The 20,904-nt window shown below is 37.2% G+C and overlaps 1 protein-coding gene across 1 annotated transcript; it reads right to left on the reverse strand.

Moving 5' to 3' along the window:
• Positions 1-1,910: 1,910 nt before the first annotated feature.
• On the reverse strand, positions 1,911-10,020 carry LOC144433235 (uncharacterized). The gene is made up of 8 exons (XM_078121544.1): positions 9,300-10,020; positions 6,167-6,456; positions 5,686-5,877; positions 4,585-4,898; positions 3,949-4,447; positions 3,607-3,712; positions 2,795-3,055; positions 1,911-2,122 (listed from the first exon to the last, which is right to left on the reverse strand). The coding sequence occupies exons 1-8, from the start codon at positions 10,018-10,020 to the stop codon at positions 1,911-1,913; spliced, it is 2,595 nt and encodes an 864-aa protein (XP_077977670.1).
• Positions 10,021-20,904: the final 10,884 nt, after the last annotated feature.

The raw sequence follows: 20,904 nt of genomic DNA on the forward strand, positions 1-20,904 counted from the left end.
TATATTTGGAAGTCACTTTTTACCAAACGAAGAAATATGCTGGAATTTGACGTCAGTTCTAAATTTAGCAAATGCTTTCAAACGTTCTTATTCTGTTATTGTTTTGTCGGTGTCCGATTACTTGACACCGTCTTTGGGAAACATGTTGCATGTGATATACAGCTTAATTCGTTCAGAAATAAAATAGCTGTGTGTACTGAATATAGGTTCCTAAATTATGCGCTACCACAATTGAAAACTGGCAATTATATATATAAAATCAAAGGAGATTCAATTTGCTAATGTTCTCCGAGAAGAACTTCTTACAAGTATTGTTATGTTAAGAAAAACGGAAAAGCATTCTTACCTTAATATTTTCGCAGTCGCTTGTTAAATTAAGGATACCAGAGTCTGGTTCACTTTGGTAACGCGCGTTCTGCTGCGCTGACTCAGAATTAAACTGTTCGTCAGTATCTCAGGTAAGAAAACTGCACACTTCCAGGGGACAGTACTCACGTTGGATCTGGGACGCTTGAATAGAGGCAAGTTTTAGTCCAGCCGAAGTAAACAGCTTTATGCAGTTATATTTTTCCAAATTGCTGTCTCCGTTGTGGATGTGGTGTGCTCAGTTAACGGCGAGCACCTCCAGTGACACCGTGTATAATAAACGAAATGACGACGCGCATGCTCAGTAGCCTGTGACTCGCAGTTGCCTCACGTGTCGGTTGCGTTTGCCTTAGCGGGAGTTTTAAATGGGCAACCTCCGACAATGACTCTGAAATAAACATAACGACTCTAAAACAGACAAACAAACAAACAAACATACAAATACATACATACACACATCACATCACATCACATCCATCCACCCACCCACCCATACATCCATCCATCCATCCATCCATCCATCCAGACGGACGGACGGACGGACGGACGGACATACATACAGACAGACAGACAGACAGACAGACAGACAGACAGACAGACAGTTATTGCAATGATTGCATTAGATGTATAACATTGCAACTTATATACAATATTTATTTTTCCTGAATAAGCATTGTTCAGAGGCAGTAAGTAAATGATAACACGAGTAAATAATCACACATGAAGTCTACAGTTCAAGAAGTCACTAAACTTAGTGTTTATATTTACCATGCCATACTATATATCCTTCCACGTTGTACGACCCAGACGAAACATTCTAGATATGGTTTGACTTCGAGGATGCATTAATGGGCACATCCTTTCCATTTAGTTATGTTTAGTCAATATAACAGTATATGCCCACTCATTCTGACCATGACCATGTTTGAATCAATCGGCCTTCAAGTTGGGCTACAGGGATTTAAGTTGATCATTCTTTCATTCTGGGCCAAATTTTTCTTCACGTCTACCAGACAACCATTTTTCACACCAAACGTTTACCTTGAAAAAAGACTGACAGGTACTGATATTATAATATTCGACAAACTAGTACACACTGCAAAAACACACTTACGTCACTCCTTCCCTGGAGATACGTTGCTATACTTGTTGTGAAAGCGTGTATGTTAACTTTATACATGACAAATGAACAAATATGGATACTTCAACTCTTCTTTTTGAAAAAGACCTCTGTTTTATATCATTCCTCGCTGAAATAAAATGCAAGGAATATATTTATCTAAGATGAAAAGAATGCATTAAGTTGGATATCGTTTCACTGTGTCATAAAAATGGCAAAAAAACAAAATCTATGCAAAACACAAAAACTTCAAAAGACACAAAACTAATTCAAATTGGGAAGGACAAAATACAAATGCCTGAAGTCTAATATCCTCGCTTTGGCGTGACATGGTTACTCGAAATTGCAATTATTCTCAAGAAGGGTCCTAGACTGGGAGAAGGATATGTCTAAATTACTATTTTAGTGTATTTGTCACCCCAGTCTAGTAAATCGTAAAATCACCGGGTTCAACGTTTATTGTCTTTATCGCCATTTGTCTACGATTGGTTATAGAAGCTCTCCGTGTGTAAATCACCTTTTGATATGGAAGATGACTTGATCGTCTAACCCTAGCTGTACCCTTTCTCGTTGCTCTCGTGTGGGGTCGAATTGATGTCTGTGTTGATTGGTTAGTAAGAATCGGCTGAGTATCGTCTGGGAAGAGAGTAACAGAATCAAGTATTATCATTTACCCCTCTCTTTCAATTCCGCTTCATGGATTGAGGAAAGGAGAGACAGTGAAATGCTGTATTTGCTTATTTTTCTTTGGCTATTGTGAGTGTATAGAACAACATAACTGTTAACAGATGAGGAAGAAATTGGGGATCCTTATAGCAGTGACAAAGACGACAAACAACAACAACAACAACAACAACAACAACAACAACAACAACATTACCACGCCCACCACCACCACGACCACTACCACCACCGGCCACCACCAATATCAACAACAACAACATTACCACTACCACCACTACCAATATCAACAACAACAACAACAACAACAACAACATTACCACCACCACCACCACCACCACCACCACCACCACCACCACCACCAACAACAACAAAAACAACAACAACAGCAAGTTATTGAAAGGCTCACAACTCTATTAAAGCTGAGTCTTTTTAGAAAAATTATACACAAATTTAGAATGTGATAATATTGCATTTTACCAAGTAAAACAAAAACATAATTAAATCACAAGACAATTAGTCTAATATTTGGGATCGATAAGCACGTGTTCTGTGATTCCAGGAAAGGGCGTTCCTCATTGTCGAACCAACGAGAAAACAATACAAATAATTACATAAAGTACCTACCAAGCAGTGACTCGATCGTTTGTGAAAGGTTTCGTATCTTCAGCCGTTCCAATGCATCTACCAATATCTGAACTGTTGCATCATGTCCTTCCCTTTTCTTCCATTCTGAAAACATCTGGTAGATTTGAGGGCGTAGTTTATTTGGATGAGCGACCTCTATGGCAGCAATATCTGCATCAGATAACTCTAAATATCTAGCCAGTGGTTTCCAATCCTCTGGTAAAAGCCTCTGTTCCAAAATGTTAATCGCAATTTCTAGATCTAAAAATATAATGTAAAAAAGTGCTTACTGTCATCGAAATGGATTTTTAAAAAAGTTGTATTTAGCTACTCACTTTATGTACTTGAAATAACCAAATTGATTAATCTTTTTACAGTATCATGATGTCGTATTCTATAACTACGATATTACTTATAAACACACAGGCACGCAAATGAATGAATGTCCGCATGCAAATGTACGTACCCAATCTGATTAAAATCTAATGTTGTGAAAGCGGATAGATGTCTTTATTTACTTCTATTTCCATCGTTTTGTGTCATTTGTTTTGTTCCTTGCGAAGGCGGCGATCACCTTGAATAAAACATATAGACTAGACGCTTTCATTACATTAGATTTTAATCAGATTGGTACGTATACATGTATACCTACACACCTGTCTACGTACCTAGACCTACCTACCTACCCCTCCACACACACACACACACTTACACACACACACACACACATACACACACACACACACACACACACACACACACACACACACACATCCATACGCATGTATGCTAGTGTGACACTGTGTACTTACTGTCATTACGTCTGTTTCCTCTACGTCCTGTATCTGTTTGTACGGTAGAGGATTCTACGTTCACCGACGATGGTGTACAGGGGTTTGGTTGACCATTGACTTGTCGCTGTACATGTAAATAATTAAGCAGAAATCATTTTTTGAATGATTACACCAAGTTGTTGAATAGTATACGTAGTCGAAGCATGCATATAACAATTAAAACTTTGATAAATATTTTGCACTTGTTACATTGAACTCTACAGGCAGCAGGCAGATCTTCCTGTATACTGGTAGTTGCTTGTAGCAACTCTTTTCAAATTACCTTACGAATTTACAAATCAAAGTGGCTATATAGCTCACCCTTGGAATCTTGAACCTTAGCGTGTCGTATTTAATAGTTCCCCCTTGTGGTCTATTAGTAGTCTTCATAAAGTCGACTTTTCCAACGTAATCTTGGGCATTTCCTAGGCCTGCAGCGCCCTCATCGTCTAACTCTACGAACAGTTGCAGGTGGTTGTCTTGTCTTGAATTGAAAGTGATGCTGTATTCCTCAGTTGTTTCCATGCCCTTACCACTAATGACGAGCGGTATGATCTGGCCCTCTGTCAACTCGAAGTCGCGAGTGTAAGGAAGTCCAATTCTCCTTGAATATCCCGTATTTTCAAGAGACTTTGTGAGATCGCTAGCCTTTTCTGTCAGTACACAGTCAACGTACAAACACTCGGGATTCTTATCGTCCTGCATAAGAATGAATTTAGCCAGCTTAGAACCCTTCCTTGCCATACTTGTAGCCTGATTGGCGATCAACCCAACATCCATCCATGGTTCTGCTATGGACACCACCAGACGATAGCCAGATCTACGAAAAGACAATTGCGAAATATAAGCACGTACCAGACGTTAACGTGAACAAGGCGTTCTAGAAATATATGGAGATTTTTTTCCCGAACAATTACGTATTTTGACATAATGATTTGTACATAGATGCATACCCACCTTGGGAGACCATTCATTGTGAACACAACACATCTGTCGTTGGCCATTTCAGGGTTGACTTTGTCCGTCACGTCAATCCACCGATCGTCATTGGAATCTCGAAGCACTCTTAATTGTCCACCTACAATCAGACGTTCCACTGGTGTAAAAACTCCAGCTGATTCTTGTGGTAGAGGTAAGGTGAAAGAAATTTGATTTTTTATCCCTTCATCTGCTCTTATCTCTAGTATTGTACCCAGCCTAAACGAATCTTCGGTGCAGTGGCAGACCAGTTCTGTTGCTCGCATAAGAATGTCTTCGTCAACATTGTGGAGCTATACGGTTGTATAAAAGCATAAATATAATTTGTACAGAGGATGCAAAGTCATAGTTTTGAAATTGATTGGGTTGGCGTGGTGTGTGCGGTAGGTGGATAATGACAATTGTACTATCAGCAGCGTTCTGATTTTAGGGGCCACTGCTGTTCGTTTAATGATTTCTTGCAATTCACTTTTGCTATCCACAACAACCATACGTACCCTGAACGAATTTATAGCAAATGTATTAAAACAACAAATAAAACTAAACAAACCTGAACCAAAGCAGATCATAATAAACAAAAACCAAAGAAAATTAAACCCATCCAACCCAACCAGACCCGATCCGACCCGACCCGACCCAAGTAAACAAAACCAGACCAGACCAGACCAGACCAGACCACGAGACCAACCAGACCAGACCAGACTAGACCAGACTAGACTAGACTAGACTAGACTAGACTAGACTAGGCTAGACTAGACCACAAGACCAGACCAGACCAGACCAGACCAGACCAGACCAGACTAGATTAGACTAGACTAGACTAGGCTAGACTAGACCAGACCACGAGACCAGACCAGACCAGACTAGACTAGAGTAGACTAGACTAGACCAGACCAGACCAGATCAGACTAGACCAAACAAGACCAGACCAGACCAGACCAAACCAAACCAAACCAAACCAAACCAAAACACACAAAATCAAAGCAGATGTAGACCAAAACAGAACAAATTAGAATAGACCAAATCAAATCAAAACACATCAGAAGAAAAAGTCATAAAAACAGAAAACATAAGTTTTACCTGAATTGTGAGTATTATCCAGTTGTTATTCTCGCAAGATCTCGTCGAATCCACCACAACGTGATTATGATGGCACGAAATATTCAGCGTGTCGATGCCTGCCAATGAAACTGTAAATTGATGTTTCCTGGGTCTGGACACAGGTACAGCATTCGAGAAATGTTCTATTTCTGCCGACAGGATGTTGCCGTTCTGTAAAACGAAAAATAACACCAGCCAGGTTTACATTACATTTCAGAGATCACATCTCGAATATTCAACAAAAATGATAACATATCAAAGTGATGATGATGAAACGAATGAATAATTTTATTATAGATTATTATATTCTCCTCTGAATTTTCTCACTAGCACAATTTAGCTAACCGTTGAATTAAGCTGTAAATTACTTGGAACAATTCAACCACAGTTTACTAAGAAATGCGAAAAATGGACGTTGAAACTTTTTCGATCATTTCTGCGAGGCCAGGTACGTACGTACCTGAACAGTCGTTATATCTTGCCATCGTTTGGCGCCCTCTGTAGTTCTCACCACTACTTCTCGTGTCAAGTCTTCTAAATCTTCGTTGCACTGGAAATTGAACATGATTGGTTTATGGAAGCAGTAACCATCAGGACCAAAATCCAGGAAGTCACCAAGGAGACACTCGTGATCCTTAAGCGTCATCGTATAGCATGGTGTTTCAACGACTTCTGCCGTGATATTCACTGCCTGCTTGACGGCGTTAGGTGGAATCATAAATGACATGTTGGACGATAAATCTGAGCAACCTGGGTGATAAAGTATACATTTTTGCACATTTGGTTGATAATATGTACATCTCTGCTAACAGTTGACGTTACTGTTAGCAGAGATGACGGCATACTATGGATTTCTTCGACATTTTGATATATGTGTACTAATAATTAAAATCGTTATACACGCCATCACACTGTAAACTTGTGTGTTACGCCTAAATACCAGACTTGAGTTCGGCCAAGCCCCAGCACTAATTGGTGGTTACTTGTGCTTCAACAAGCAGAATTCAGTGATTTTATATCATAGCAAAAATTTCAACAAAAAGTGATAAACCCAGCTTAACAAGTTTAACCAACTCCAAACGCCACTCTCTACTCACCTGACAATTTGGTTTTACACTAACAACAACTCGATCGCCTCTTTTCAGAGCAAGGTCAGAGTCCTCTTCTGCAACAAAGAAAAATTATACTATAATTCCGATAATTTTCAATTGTGTATGCGTTCATCGCATTCTGGTTTACTTAGTAATTACCGGTGCCTCAAGAGGTCTGGAGATTTTACAACTATATGTATTTCATTATTAGCCAAATGGTACAGATATCACTCCATTTTATTGACGGGTTACTAATTCCCTGTGTTGACTACACAATATTTCATTTTGCATAAAGCCGTATAACACACCAATGTCAAAGGTCATTTATAAGCTGGCAAAGATTGACCTTTACAATTAGTTTCCAGAATTGCAATAAAGCTGAGTATTAAATATCGGTACTTAAAACGGTAAACAACGTTTTTATCTTATTGCACACGACTATACGAGGAGCTGAACAAATTGAAATCAGTCCTCTAAATGTTTATGTTACTTCTGACTTCATGCACCACAGTGACGTGGCTTGACCAGTATACAATAAATATTTTCGCTGTCATGCCTCTACATTGTACAATGGACCACTTGAACTTTAAGGAATTCGCTCTTAAAGCTTCGCTCAGGTTTATACCTTAAAAGAGGATTTAAGCTCTGCCCCGTTGGACTAAACTGATCCCTTCAATGTTACATTTCTGTTATTTAGATTTCTCTCTAAACGTACACAATGAATTCATCGAGTGGCTAAAATATCCATTGAAAACCATTGATTATAAGAGTCAAAAGCTCCTCTGAATAATTCGTCGGAAACACAGTATATCTTTCTTTATCTTAGTATCAATTTGACTTCAAGCGTTTTTCAATATGTTCTGTAATTAATTTCTATATATACTGCAAAGTTTCGCATTTTTACTTTTTTCTTGTATATTTATTTTGTCACAGTCACAGATTTAACTAGTTCAGATCGAACTTTTGCTGTGGTCTTCACCAGATATATTATCCTGATAATTTCTTTGAAATCCACATCATTTTATTCTTTTTTATTTGTATCTGGTGAATTAAAAAAAACATGGAGTCTCTATGCCTTTTCAAAAGAGCCATACAAAAGAACATTCATAATTAATCACTTGAGCTCGCGTTATTCTAGAAATGTATGTAGTCCTCTCAACATAATCCCCAGCTTTAGTCCAGAATGCATAGTGACCCCAATTATTATGACATTGTCTAAAGTTTATTGACCTTTAAATGAGAGCATAATTTGCATAAAAATAATCAAATTTATTATAATTACGAATATGTTCAGTAACACTTCAGTAACACTTCTATTAGATCAAAGCAGTAAATGTTGTTGCCATGGTTTCTTCTGATTTGGAAAACTGTTGATATGGGAAGAGTAGATTTAAACTTTGTTTTATCTGATCTGAAGACATGATGTGGTTATCTTTCCGTTGGGTCTAATTTCTTTTGTAATTTGAATGGAATCTGAATGGATTATTTCAATTCGAACTGACATACATTTAAATACATGACAACCCAAATTAAACTTTGATATTTTACTTGAACATTTGTATGTGGCATACATCTACTCAACAGTTTAGTTTGTGCTGCGTATATGACGAGTACACACAAAATCAGATTTGATTGTGACAACCACCATGAAAAGCGCCTATATCAATTTATCCCACATATTCGATACGTGTGTATAATTGTGCAATTTCCACATCAACCTTTGATCTATACCACCGCGTTATTGACTTGTTATATACTGTTAAATCGATTGCCTGGCGGCATTCCAAACTTGACTACCGATTACACAGTTGTGTGTGTTAGGCCGTTTTATATACGTGGCTGCCATTCGACGTGTTTACCATGCAATCAATAAATCATTGGTTAGGGTACATACCTATGGACTGTAGTGTAGTTGGATCTAAGTACGACCCCTGTTAGAGATCGCCCGACAAATAGTTGATCAAAGCTCTATGATAACATTCTGTTTGGATTTTTTATAATTAATCACCGAAAACAACTATATTCTAACAGGTGTTGAACGGACTACGGTCTATTAATAACGATCATGCAATTCTAATATATGTCATTTCTATGGGTGAACCATGGATCAGCAAATAATTTTCATATACTAATTCCAACATCATAATGTTACTTGAGTGTGAGTAAAGTTTCCTAAAAGGTATATATTTTTGACCAATTTAGTCATTGAAAGTTTGATCTTGACCTTCAAGATGGACAGTCATACTGTCCACCAGTCTTAAATACCAATATCAATATATTCCTGAAGTTGGCCGAACAATGCCAGACTTCTCTCGAAATAACAAATTTGGGTTGTTAAAAATTGGAATGAACAGGTGACAGATTATTCTTCAGTAGAAATTAATAAGTAAATGTATTGTACATGTATTTAAAAATCAAATCAAATCAATTGGAATCTGGTCATTACATTCTATAAAGTCCATAAATTCTAAATTTTGTATAGACAATAAAATAAATACGAACCACTTTCTCGAGGTGTTGGCAGAGATGGATTAAGTTTCTCTTCCGTGGTTTTCTTCATCTCGTAACTTCTGATAGCATCAATGCCTTTATCACAGATTTCGAGTGGCGGCTGTTGCAAAGGATTTTCCTTCAACCCCAGCACTTTTAAATTCTTCAGGGATGTTGCAAGTTCTCTTGGAAGACTTTTAAGTTTATTGTATGAAGCCTGGAGAGTTTTCAGTTTTTCCAACTGACATACACTGTCCGGGAGAATTTCAAGTTCGTTGTAGCTGACGTCCAGCATTTCAAGTTCCACCAACTTGGAAATTGCATTCGGAAGGAAACGTATCCTGTTGTGTGATATGTGTATTTCTTTCATACTACTCAGCTGTGGTGAACAGAGCTGAACAGGAAAATCGATAAACGCATTCCACCCTAGGCAGATTCTTCGTAGGTTTGCTAGCTTCATGACAGCTGAGGGAAGGGTATCTATCTGATTACCGTCGAAGTCAATTGTCCGAAGTTTCGGAAACTCGCAAATAATTTCTGGAAACTCGTCAAATTTGTTGTTGCTTACTTTGACATGTTCAAGTTCCTTTAGTCCTTTCATTTCAGATGGTAAACTTGACATCATGTTGACCGCCATGTCGAGTTTCCGTATTGCTGTCTCTCTGGTTAGATGTGGCGGAAATGAATATAACTTCATATTGCTGAGATCAACTTCGGAACTTCCTTCCGCCATCTTGACCAGTATGATTGAAAGGGTGCTATGCCGTTGATCAGTTGAATCTCTGTCATTAGGAAAACAAACAATGTCGCATAAAATCAAAGAAGTTACTCAAACACCATGTAAACTTGGTATAAACTTAAGCTCGGGTCTAACAACTGTTGTTGTTCTTTTGCTACTTTGCGAGCATCACACGACAATGCGGCGAAATTTCTACTTTAGCATGTCCTTGACGATAATTTGTTGTGTATTGTACATGTCGCAGCAAGACCACTATTGGTGCAGATGTAAGACATACAAGTAAATGGAACCCAAATACGTACTTATTCACGTTCTACAGCTACACTGTGTTATAGAGCATCCGATGTACCACGTTGCAATCACAATTTACAATAAAATCCATATTCTAATAATAGTCCTTTTATTCACATTAACTCAGCTACATTTCAAATGACTACAGATCAAGTTTATGTTTATTTATGTATGAGTTCGAAAGCGGCAAATAGAAGTAGCGTATACAATGTTAATTATTCTCTCACTTCGATCTTAAAGTTTAAACTTTTTTTTTCTTCAAATTACTCCGAGCTGTCGTACTCTGACGTCAATGATAATTTGATAGTATGCATCCATATGGCATATATATCTGGTCTCCCTGTCTCGAAAATCACACAGCTATTGTCATTAGCCTAAAAGTTAATTCACCAGGTGTTTATATACAACTGCAAAAGTCTGATAAATACCTACATACTTCATAACATAAGAGTTGTAAGTTGTTGTCTCACCTCTAATTATCGGTTTTTCGTTTGAACCGTCACCCCTGTTCGGATAAAACTTGACGACCTCAACAACATGTCCTCGACTGAACCACAGCAACTCAGAGTACAATAGTGTTGGACTACCCTTAAATCATATCATTATATAGTCATAGTTATGTGGTTAGCGTGACATGCCTGGTTAATAATCATCTTAAAATGCACACGTTGCCATGGAAATACAGGCATTTAACCTCCAGTATTGACAGTGTTTCGTTGTTTGGTATCTTAGGGAATTCCCAGTATCCAATTGTATGACTTAAAATTCCAAATATAGAACACTTAATTACTTAAGAACATTACAGTTTTTTCAATTAGCGAATTGGTTTGAAGTATAAAGAAACGCCGCAATATTACAGCTGGACATATATTGATCATGTTACAGAAACTTTTTGAGGAACAAATTCTTTGCAGAATTGTTTATCCTGATATATTGGGATTTGTTAAAATTAGTTATCAACATTTATACTTTATAAGTTGATCCTTATCTGATAAGATTAATTACAAAGGTGAAATTCATGTGCAAACAAATGTTTCTGCTTGTATCAGCATAAGTTTGTACAGTCTGAAAATAGGTAAGTTCATCAACGAACAATAACAAGGCTATCACTGTTATAATCTTTGACCTACATACTTCTGTAGTGGTGATGCAGTACATACCATACCAACACGGACAGCAATGTGAGCCTAAATGCATGACATACAGTACATGTAAGTGGCTATAAAAATTTAGTAGGGTGAGCATCAAAGAACGAGCCTTAGACTCCGCCCAAAATAATCTATCATAAATTATATACTCTCTATCCCTAATATGCCGTTAAGTACCTTACATGTAGAACATCTAGCTCTCTTGTGCATTTGATATGAAGAAGTTTGACATTTGGAAAGAGGATGGTTCGAATTTTAATCGAGTCATGATCAACCAAAATGGTCTAGAACTTCGGAAAACTTTGCCTGTAGGGTATTTCATTTCGATGTAGGCAACAGTCGATGGCGCCACTTATCTCAAAAATGACATTTATTCCATGAGAAGTGAAAACAAAATATGCAAGAAATTCTGGTGCGGGCCATGGAAATAGATCCCTGGAAACTAATCGAAGTTCATGGATCAGACATGTAAATTGAAGGTAAATTCACACGGTTCAATTGCAGATGAAGTTGGTGCCACAAACGTCTGCATCTTACATTCTGTCATTGTTGACAAATACTTGATGTAATTTGCATTGTTTGGCTAGTATCAGTCTCATGTTGACGATAAGTTGATAATTATGTAGTATTTAGTTGGACCAACTACGTGCAGTCAAGGGTACACATCGACCAAGGTCTAGAACAACAACTAGCCATTCACTAATTGCAATATATTATCCTTAACTTATAATACCTATACACAATGTCTCGATGAACATTAGTTTCAGGGACACTCTAATTGATTATTTCACCAGTGTGTGGGGATTACATAAGCTTACATTGTTACAAACTGTGTGTAAAATAATAAAATTATGATATAAGTGATTGGTAAACTTTCATCTTACCCTTATCCTGGCAAATTCCTACACCATAACTACACATAAACAGTAAGTACATTTATTTGTGCCTGAAACATCTTCTCGAAAGTTGTTGTGATGTCAAAAGGACAGAGAATGAAAACACTGGATCATTAGCCTTGAATCACAGTAGCATGAGGGCGCTCTATTGCGTCAGAGTGGCCCCTTGGTCAGGGAAAGGAAACGCATATTGTCTAACCTCTCCCGAAGACGTAATTCACCTCAGGAACTATTCTTTGTACGATCTTATACGTGTTTGGTGTTGTTAATTAGTTGGAACATTATATGAAGAAGTTAATTAAGATTGTAATCACCAGCCATCATAATTTGTATGTATGTATGTATGTATGTATGTATGTATGTATGTATGTATGTATGTATGTATGTATGTATGTATGTGTGTGTGTGTGTGTGTGTGTGTGTGTGTGTGTGTGTGTGTGTGTGTGTGTGTGTGTGTGTGTGTGTGTGTGTGTGTGTGTTCTGAATTCACTCCATGTGTTGTCCAACATTGGTCAATGGATAGAGAACACAATTTGGCACGCTCGGGTAATCTCAGTCGTGAGTAAGACACATTAAATCATTTTGTAGCTTGACGCCTCCCAGGGATTTAAGTTTGAGTAGTACCCAAGGGTCGTAACCTTTAGATAGATAGAAAACCATTTTATTGCCAAGCAACCGACTGCGTGCCCGTAACAATGTATAGGTACCAGGGGTAGTATTGTGAATCGAAACAATTACGGATGTTAAGAGCCTATGTGTACGCCACAAAATACCTGATGTCATACACGTTTTGTTCTTTAAACAACATGGATGTTTTAATGACTTTTTCATACTTATTGTTCCATAAGACATTTTCTTTCAGTTACTACATTACAATATCTTAATTTATCTGTGTTAACTAACGTATTTGTAATGTTTACTTTAACATGTCCCTTAATTCATGGAATGTATTGTTAATATATTTAACAGCGATTTACGATGAAAGAGATAAAAAAGAAATGAAATGAAAGTCAAAAAAATTAGATATGCAACTAGTGCAGATTATATATTCACTGGCACATGCGCATACGTACATTCGGTATTTCTTCAACATGTTTAATGTTAGAATGCAGTATAGGAACACACGTCACCGTTAAAAAGTTACTGTAGAACTTCACTGACGCCGTACAGTCTTCAGGAAAGATTCAGAATCGCTGGAGTTGTATAGTGGATATAACATACAAACATCGATCTTCTATAGGTAAGTTAAAATCGTTACAAACAAAATTGTTTTGAAGTTATTTTGAGTTGCGCAATAAATCTCCTAACTTCCGCCTTATTAGCCTGGGAATTATTTGGGATACTGTTGAATCCGAAGGTAACGTTATATTGACGCGACGATCAATACTGAGCAATTACAATACAACATCCCCATTCGAAATGCATTATTAGCAACTATAAGCCATATTCCTTTAAATTTTGGCTTTTTAGTAAAGTTTGTTAAAGATATCGGCTTAATCGAAGAAAGCAGAAAGTTAGATTTGTTTTCAACTTTTCAACTTTTCCATGGGATTGTACTAAACGTTAAGTCGTCCTTGTCTATACGACGAATATATTAAATGTAATTTCCCAGCAAACTGAAATTATTGTTGATCAGCTTTGGTAACTATAGCCTCAAGTAATGTTGTCAGGCGATCCAACATAGTTGTTTTTTTTGCTTGCCTATTTTAAGACTTATATTTAGCTATTATGTCAGGCTTGTCAATACAAAAGTTTCGCGCGTGACTTCTTATAAAACCCATCAACCGCCACTAGAAAGGTAACAATGCAATCTTAACAAAGGAGAAGTGAGATTAAACAGGAACAGATATAGAGGTGCTTGAATAAGCTGACGTCACAACCACACGAGGTCACTGTGGTCTCGACTAATATTGTCAAGTAGGCACTGGTTTTTTTTTCACAAAAAAACCCCCCCTTTTTGTTCTTTTTACGTGTCAGTACATAAAATACCTCATTCCGCCTGGCTGGTCATCGTCTTGTAAAATTTAACGCGCGCTTTATACTAACCTTAGGAACTGGTGTTGGAAGGGTAATACAAGGGGCGGTGCGAAGTACCCTAATGAAGACAATGTGCTGATTTTCCTGTTATAGTTTGGCTGTTTGAAAGATAAGGGTTATTTTACATCGTATGATATTCCATGTAAAAAGAAAGGAAACTCAAATATATCCTGATTATGCAATTTTGTGAGCTACATAATTTGATCACAATTTCATGTCTCCTAATGATTTTTCAAGATAAGTAACATGAAAACAACGTCTTCCACACAAACACAATTTTCAACATTACTGACAATTGTAACAATTTAGTCTATTTAATGGACGGAATCATGTGCGTGTGGGGTCAAGTTCTTCTGACACAGTAAAGGTATCAAATTATTCATCTCTCTATGTCTCTGTCTCTGTCTGTCTGTCTGTCTGTCTGTCTGTCTGTCTGTCTCTGTATGTATGTATGTCTGTCTCTTTCTCTCTCTCACTCTGTCTGTCTGTCTGTCTGTCTGTCTCTCTGTCTGTCTCTCTGTCTCTCTGTCTGTCTGTCTCTCTCTCTCTCTCTGTCTCTCTGTCTGTCTCTCTCTCTCTCTCTCTCTCTCTCTCTCTCTCTCTCTCTCTCTCTCTCTCTCTCTCTCTCTCTCTCTCTCTCTCTCTCTCTCTCTCTCTCTCTCTCTCTCTCTCTCTCTCTCCTTCACAGCCACAACGAATCCGGCTATGGCTTCATCTGCGTTCGACCTGTGGACAACAGTACGCGAAATGCATGTCATGACTGAAGGTATGGAAAACAGTTATAGAATAGTCAGTATTAATAAATGTTACGAACATTGAAGGACATACATAGAGATAGATAAGTAACAGAAAGACAGACAGACAGACAGACAGACAGACAGACAGACAGACAGACACATACATAGGCATATACACATACCGAGAGAGATGTCAGCTAAACACAAGAGCTTATAATTTTTACTTTTTTCAAAATATCATTTATGTGTTACATTAGTTCTTTTCTTCTATTTATTTCTTTTTATAGAACTTGAGATAGCCAACAGAATTATCTTGTCAAACGAAGAATGCTGCTCAAAATGGAAGTCATTCGCTGCTCAAATGAAAACACCAGAATCTGATCTAAAACTGATGGAACGAGATGGGAAAAATCTACACAATAAAAAGAAGAAACTTCGGGAGATTATTTTGAGGTGGCTGATAAAAGAAAGAGGACACGCCACAGTGAAGAAGTTAACAGATATATTGGAACGGTTAAAATTTACAGACATTGCAAGCATTGTTCATAAAAGTGTACAAGAATGTAAGTATACATTTAAACTGTATCTAACCAGGAATTGAAGGGGAACATCACTCCAGGAAATAATAAAAAAAAATTTCATAAACTTTGGGTTCTGGAGAATATTTTCGTGATTTCACGTCATATAAATAAAATTTGCTCTATCGCCGAAAAACACCAAATTTAAACCCTTTGTTACTTTTTGTGAATATGCATTTGATGAATAATGCATATTCATTACTCCTAAGAGCTTATTTCCTTTAGATAAGTTATATAGTGATATACAGGGAAATTCACAAAACAATGGAATATTATGGTAATTATCAAAAATATCAACATTGACTTTGAAGATGGTGGTCAAGGACAAAGGTCAAGATTTCAAATATGACTAATTTTCCCACGAATATAGCATACATGTAACAATTCCCATTTCATTTACACAAAGAGTAATTGAGATGCGACAAAACACTATAGAAATTAGAGGCATATATAGTTCTGATAACACTGTGAGTGTGTACGAATTTTAGCTAAACATTGGTCACATGTTGTTTGATCAAATTAGCAAGCCTGTTACAAGTTTGAGATTTGTCAAACACAATTATCTAGTCAAAAATAGCATCAGAGTCAATCCTGGGCCTAAATTAGTCTAATAACTCCTATGCACGGATTTAGCCCAAAATCAAATTAGCTGTTGCAGTAATACGCTAACTGTAATACACTTATGTACCCAATGCCTTTCCAATAATCCCAGTGGTTGTTGTGATATCGCGTATACAATTAGATTAACACACATGGACGGAGCATCCAAGCACACACTACCCCTCCTAACGAGAGGTAAAACAAAGCAATGTCGGGATATAAATGATGCATTGACGTATGGAAACCCGTACACGTTGAGTATTATCTCAATATGATTTTCAAACACCTGTTGCTTGGACATTAGATATATCTGAAATAGCACTTTTCAATTGCAACCTTTAGACATATAATCGACCATATCTGACGAACAATGTTAAGAATATATACTTTTTTTGACATAAAGGTCAAGCTGCAAAACAACCCAGGCGACATAAGTGTCCTAATCTGAAAAAGGGACTTTTCAAGCTGAGGGTTAAGCCAGATGGAAAGGTAAATTACAGCTTTGAATCATATTGGGATTAATGGGATGGGGTGGTTTGAGTGGGGGTCCATTGTGATTCACGGATTCCCACTTTGCAGTACATTCATAATTCAAAACTCTAAACTCAGATGTATCTTTCTTCACTAATATATTTCTATTTTGGTGTTTGTAAATATGATGATGCTATTGTTTAAAAGCGGTCATGTTTTTTAGAAGTTATCTGTTGAATTCGTGAATTAGATTTAGATGAATTATCGATATTCAATTCTGAATAAAAAATACGAATGCTATGAACAAATAATGTTCATTCATTTTTTCTTCCTTGTTACAAGGTAACCCACTTGGTTGACTTATCTCAAACAGTTCAACTCGAAATTCCACCAGATGCTGTTAGTGAGGAAATGGACTTAACAGCAATCCTTGGAGAAGATGAGTTGTATCCGATTTCTAATGATGAGTATCTTATGTCGGATGTATTCATATTTGGCCCAGATGGTTCAATATTTCAGAGACCAATTTTCATAAATTTCAAAGTGAAAGATGTAGATGAATCTAAATCTAAACTTCGTAAAATGGTCGTACGGACGAAAAATGTAGAAAATGAGTGGACTGACCTGTATACTTGTAACAAGGTAATTTATACATGTGCTCCTTTTTCTTGTTCGGATTTGAGATAATCTTAACATGTATATAAAAGTTTGCTCAGAGTCATTTTGACCATGCAACATATCAGTCCGACTGGTCTAAGACTTCATCGCTGACATTACATAAGATTAACCAACCATAAATGAATTAGCATTAGCACGTTTCAAAGTAGAGATTCAAGAAAGTTTAACCACAGGGGACAGCGAGCATACAATTTATTGATTGACTGATTTATCATTTAAATTGGTTGAATGATTGACCGATTGAATGATCAATTTTTGTGGTGCAATATAAGTTATTTTGTGTGTGATATTGATCAATTGACTATTGACTCATTGAGTTTTGTTGTGATATCAAACTTTTTTTCCCTCCTTTCCTGGCTACTTTTCTCTCTTTCAGCTGTATGTAATTCTCTCTTTTATCTAAATTAAAACACCCCTGATCTTATAATTGGAAAGAGATCACTTACATTGACATTTTGTTTTATCTCTTATCCTCTGGGAGATTATCACACTCATTCATGTACTAACTAGTATAGAAGAGACTACTTCCTACTAGTGTGCGCATGATTGACTGTTTGTCCCGTGTGATAGTCTCCCAGAAGATTAGACATAAAGCAAATTTTCGCGGTAACTGATCCATGCTAATTATAAGATTAGGGGTGTTTTAATTTAGATAAGAGGAGAAGAATGGACAAGATGTCTTTATTTAGTCAATAAAGAGAGAATTATATAAAACCTCAGACGAGTAAGAACTGATACAACTGAAAGAGAGCAAAGTTGACAGGGAAAGAAGAAAAATGTTTTATTTCATAAAAAAGTCAATATCACAAAAAATAAGTTATAATGCACCACAGAAACTGATCATTCAATCAAATCAATCATTTAACCGAATGACAAATCAACCAATAAATCGATCAATCAATTACATGCTCTCTGGCACCTTTGGTTTCACCAACACAAAAGTTGACTTCTAACTGATACCGTTTGAGGGGTTTATAAGTATAATAGGGCCTAACTACAAAAAATGTGATTTTGAGAAATACACCATAAAAAAAGGCATAAAGTATTGTCATCGTTAGGTCCCTTATGACCCTATGTCAAATTTAGATCACGCATTTTCTTTTCAAAAGTATCTGGCAAACCTTTCACTAATGACAAGTCATGGTGAAATAAGTTAAAAACCTGACAAAATATCGGACAAAGTCATCAGGGCTTTTGAGAAATATGGCATTTTTAGGCAATGATGAAACTAGGCCCTTTTGACTATGAGCTAACTTATTATAATTCATATTTTACCTAGAATAAATAAAGGTTGGTCTTGAAACGAAATAATACAAAACCGGTCCTTTTGGCACTAACCCTTTCAAGTTCACTTACTGAGTGATCTATGTAGCTTTTACCATGATTAATTTTTCAATATCAAAAGATTCTGTTTATTTAATACCCAATTGCCGTTTTTGAACTGCTCTTTATTGTTCATCTTGAGAAATACTGACGTCACTACGTCCTTCTCTTAAAAGAAGTTGATCACCAATATCATAAGTATTATTTTTCATTGTTGCTTATATCGTAGGATGGAGAGACTGTAGTGGCAGAAATCGAACATTTCTCACCGATAGTACTTGTCAGCAAACCAGAAGAAATGCAATTTATAACCAAAGATACCGATGTGTTATCGATAGAATGTAGTCATGATGGTCTTAATATACATGCTGCACAATCTCCTGAGTCAGCAGGTACCAGTATAATGACAGTTACGGTAAGACAAATGTTTGTTTGTTATTTAGTACATTTATCAAGAGCGTAATTCATTTTACTACGCTTTACAACATTTTACCAGGGGGAAAGAGAGAGAGAGAGAGAGAGAGAGAGAGAGAGAGAGAGAGAGAGAGAGAGAGAGAGAGAGAGAGAGAGAGAGAGAGAGAGAGAGAGAGAGAGAGAGAGAGAGAGAGAGAGAGAGAGGGGGGGGGAGGGAGAGAGAGAGAGGGGAGAGAGAGAGAGAAAGAGAGATAGAGAGAGAGAGTGAGAAGGGGGGAGAGGGAGATGGAGAGTTTAAAGATATATATCATTAGTTTTAGAGAGAGTGAGAAGGGGGGAGAGGGAGATGGAGAGTTTAAAGATATATATCATTAGTTTTAATTTATACAGTGTCACTACGTAGAACGAGGTACTCTCCTGCAAGCTGTTGCACTGGAAAGTGAATACGAGGGCACTTTTATCGGTCTGGGTCCCATCATGAAGATAAACAGGGGTTTTGGAAACCAAAGGTCTACCAACCGATGCGCAATAACATTGTCTTTGCCAAATTTTGAAGAGGCCAATGGGCTACCTGTGGATAATCTCATCAGGAGTAGAAACATCAAGTTACTCAGAGATAAAGACGATGACAAATGGATCAACGTCACGAAAAATCTCGGTCCAGAGGAAAGTGAAGACAGATCGATGAAATTTGAAGAAAATGTACAATGTCGGTAGGTATATTTGATGGATTCTACTATTTGTCAATTATACGTATATACTATGGCGATCTATGAAAGATACGTTCTGTACATCTCAGTTTACCAGATTACTGTGTATATCGAAAGAAAACAATTCTTTGCTTATTCCTTATTCAACGAATCTAACTCTCTCTATAGGATGAATATCGTACGTTATTGTCTGGCTATTGCTGATATCCAGCTTGGGATGGCCATTCCTCGCGTCATGGAAAAGGCGACGACAATGGCTCGCAAACGACAAAAGCTTGTAAACTTCATTCTTCTTCAAAACGCAAGAGATTGTGGAAGTCTTTACATAGAATGCGTTGTCAAGAATAAAGTCGATTCCCGTTTAGAACAGATAGAAACAAAGAAGGGGTTTGTGAACTTCGGTACGTATCCTAACAGCGGTGACGTAGAAATGGTAGATGGGGAAAAAGTCAAACTGAGAATCAGAGGCAAGTACGTCACTTATGATCCCGAAGAAACCGAGAGCGAACTCACTTTCAACAAATGCAAAGACTCACATGTAGAGCTCCAAGTAGACGTAGACAGGAACGCTGTTGAACAGGATGGAGGAGGTGTCGGGTGCATTGTGGGATACGTTGACTTTCTGAGGATGGACGATGACGGATCTCGATGTGCTCAACTGAAGTTCAAATTGGTGATGGTAAGGATGATTTTCTCAGTTCTTGTGAGATATTCAGTGTTTCTGAATTTTGTTTACACCTTCAATGATTGCAATGCGGCTTTTTCACATGGTTTGGAAACAATATAGGCATGGTGACCATATGCCAGTCACTGCCGTCTAAAGTATTCACAGGATATGGGTTCATGTATATGATGTCAATATACAAATGCACTTTAAAATATGTACTTTACAGTATACAAATGTTTTAAATAGAAATTGATGAAATGCGCATATCTTCAATCTAACAGCGTCCAAGTGAGACGACAGTTGCTGCACCCCCAACGAATGATACACC

Source organism: Glandiceps talaboti, chromosome 3 (assembly GCF_964340395.1).
Source record: "Glandiceps talaboti chromosome 3, keGlaTala1.1, whole genome shotgun sequence".
In the NCBI taxonomy this organism is placed as follows: Eukaryota; Metazoa; Hemichordata; class Enteropneusta; family Spengelidae; genus Glandiceps; species Glandiceps talaboti.

What these genes read in the sequence shown, in the direction of transcription:
- LOC144433235 (XM_078121544.1), bottom strand. Translation starts at nt 10,020, where the DNA reads ATGGCGGAAGGAAGTTCCGAAGTTGATCTCAGCAATATGAAGTTATAT. An exon ending in AAGATATAACGACTGTTCAG is followed by an intron (nt 5,878 to 6,166) that starts GTACGTACGTAC and finishes TTCGTTTTACAG; the next exon opens with AACGGCAACATCCTGTCGGC. An exon ending in AGGAAACAGACGTAATGACA is followed by an intron (nt 3,056 to 3,606) that starts GTAAGTACACAG and finishes TTATATTTTTAG; the next exon opens with ATCTAGAAATTGCGATTAAC.